The 1,336-nt window shown below is 59.0% G+C and overlaps 2 protein-coding genes across 2 annotated transcripts in view; one reads left to right on the top strand and one right to left on the bottom strand.

The window, feature by feature from the left end:
* Positions 1-1,336, bottom strand: part of LOC107717303 (tripartite motif-containing protein 16-like protein) — a 30,978-nt gene that overhangs the window by 4,599 nt on the left and 25,043 nt on the right. The window lies entirely within an intron of this gene.
* Positions 778-1,336, top strand: part of LOC107717320 (zinc finger protein 444-like) — a 3,783-nt gene continuing 3,224 nt past the window's right edge. The window contains exon 1 of the mRNA XM_016524023.1: positions 778-1,324. Coding sequence (XP_016379509.1) covers positions 836-1,324 — 489 coding nt within the window. The 5' untranslated portion in view covers positions 778-835. The remainder of the gene's footprint in view (positions 1,325-1,336) is intronic.

Here is a 1,336-nt window from a genome sequence, read left to right as displayed (position 1 = left end):
ATTTGACGTGCCCCACTCCTGTCCGATCGAATTACCTCATAATTAAGATCGCCCACCCGCCGTGTGACCTCAAAGGGTCCTTGCCACTTGGCGAGTAATTTAGAGCTAGAAGTTGGGAGCAATACAAGCACTTTATCTCCCCATGCAAAATCACGTAATCTGGTTCCCCGATTATACAGCCGGCTCTGCTTGGCCTGGGCCTGTAACAAATTCTCCATAGAGAGCTGCCCCAAAGTGTGGAATTTTGTTCTCAGGTCCAGCACATGCTGAATTTCGTTTTTGCTATCCGAAGTTCCCTCCTCCCAAGCCTCTCTCAGAACGTCCAAAACCCCACGGGACTGGCGACCGTAAAGGAGCTCAAAGGGGGAAAACCCCGTGGAGGCTTGCGGGACCTCGCGCACAGTGAACAAAAGGGGTTCCAGCCATTTATCCCAATTTTTGGCGTCTTCGTGAACGAACTTTCGAATCATGGTTTTCAAATTGCGATTAAATCGTTCCACCTGTCCGTCTGTTTGTGGGTGATAGACGCTGGTGCGGACTGCCAGCCCACATGCCTTTGAGCAAGTTAGGCCCGCAGGATGATCCAGAGGCCTTTGTCGACCTCTTTGAGAGGACTGCGGAGGCATGTGGGTGGCCCCGGACGAACTGGCCGGTGCGCCTCATTCCGCTGCTTTCGGTGGAGGCACAAATGGCTGCACAACAGTTGCCAGTTCAGAACCTCCTGGTCTACGACGACCTCAAACGAGCCATCCTCCAGCGGGTCGGCCTGAATCCCGAACAATACCGTCAGCGTTTCAGATCACTGGAGCTGGGGGAAAATGGCCGGCCCTTTGTGATGGCTCAGCAGCTCCGGGACGCGTGCCGCAAATGGCTGTTGGCCGGGGGAAGCGACGTCGACCAGATCATCGACCGCGTGGTGCTGGAGCAGTTCGTCGCGCGGTTACCGACGAACACCGCGCAGTGGGTCCAGTGCCACCGGCCGGCGTCGCTGGACCTGGCCATTCAACTGGCGGAGGACCAGATGGTGGCGTGCCAGGGGGGCGGAACCCTGCCCTCTGTCTCTCTCTCTCTCCCCCTCTCTCCTACCTCTAAACCTGTCCCTCTCCCTAGGTCCCGGGGGAATCTCCCACCGCGAGCGCAGCCCCGGTGGAGGGGCGGTCCGGCGCCGGCCAGCTCGAGCGCCTCGGGGGTTAACGTTCCTCTGCTCTCTCCAGGCCAATTGCTTGATCCGCTTCCTCCCACCAGGGCGGCGGGGAGGTCTGGGCCGGCCTGTTGGCGTTGCGGGGACCCAGGGCACTTTATTGATCGGTGTCCGGTGATGGAGGTGGGGACACTG

The sequence above is a fragment of the Sinocyclocheilus rhinocerous genome, unplaced genomic scaffold (genome assembly GCF_001515625.1).
Source record: "Sinocyclocheilus rhinocerous isolate Xijiao unplaced genomic scaffold, SAMN03320098_v1.1 scaffold149, whole genome shotgun sequence".
Classification (NCBI taxonomy): domain Eukaryota; kingdom Metazoa; phylum Chordata; class Actinopteri; order Cypriniformes; family Cyprinidae; genus Sinocyclocheilus; species Sinocyclocheilus rhinocerous.
Note: the sequence above shows the minus strand (reverse complement) of the source record. Positions and strands in the feature narration are given on the sequence as shown.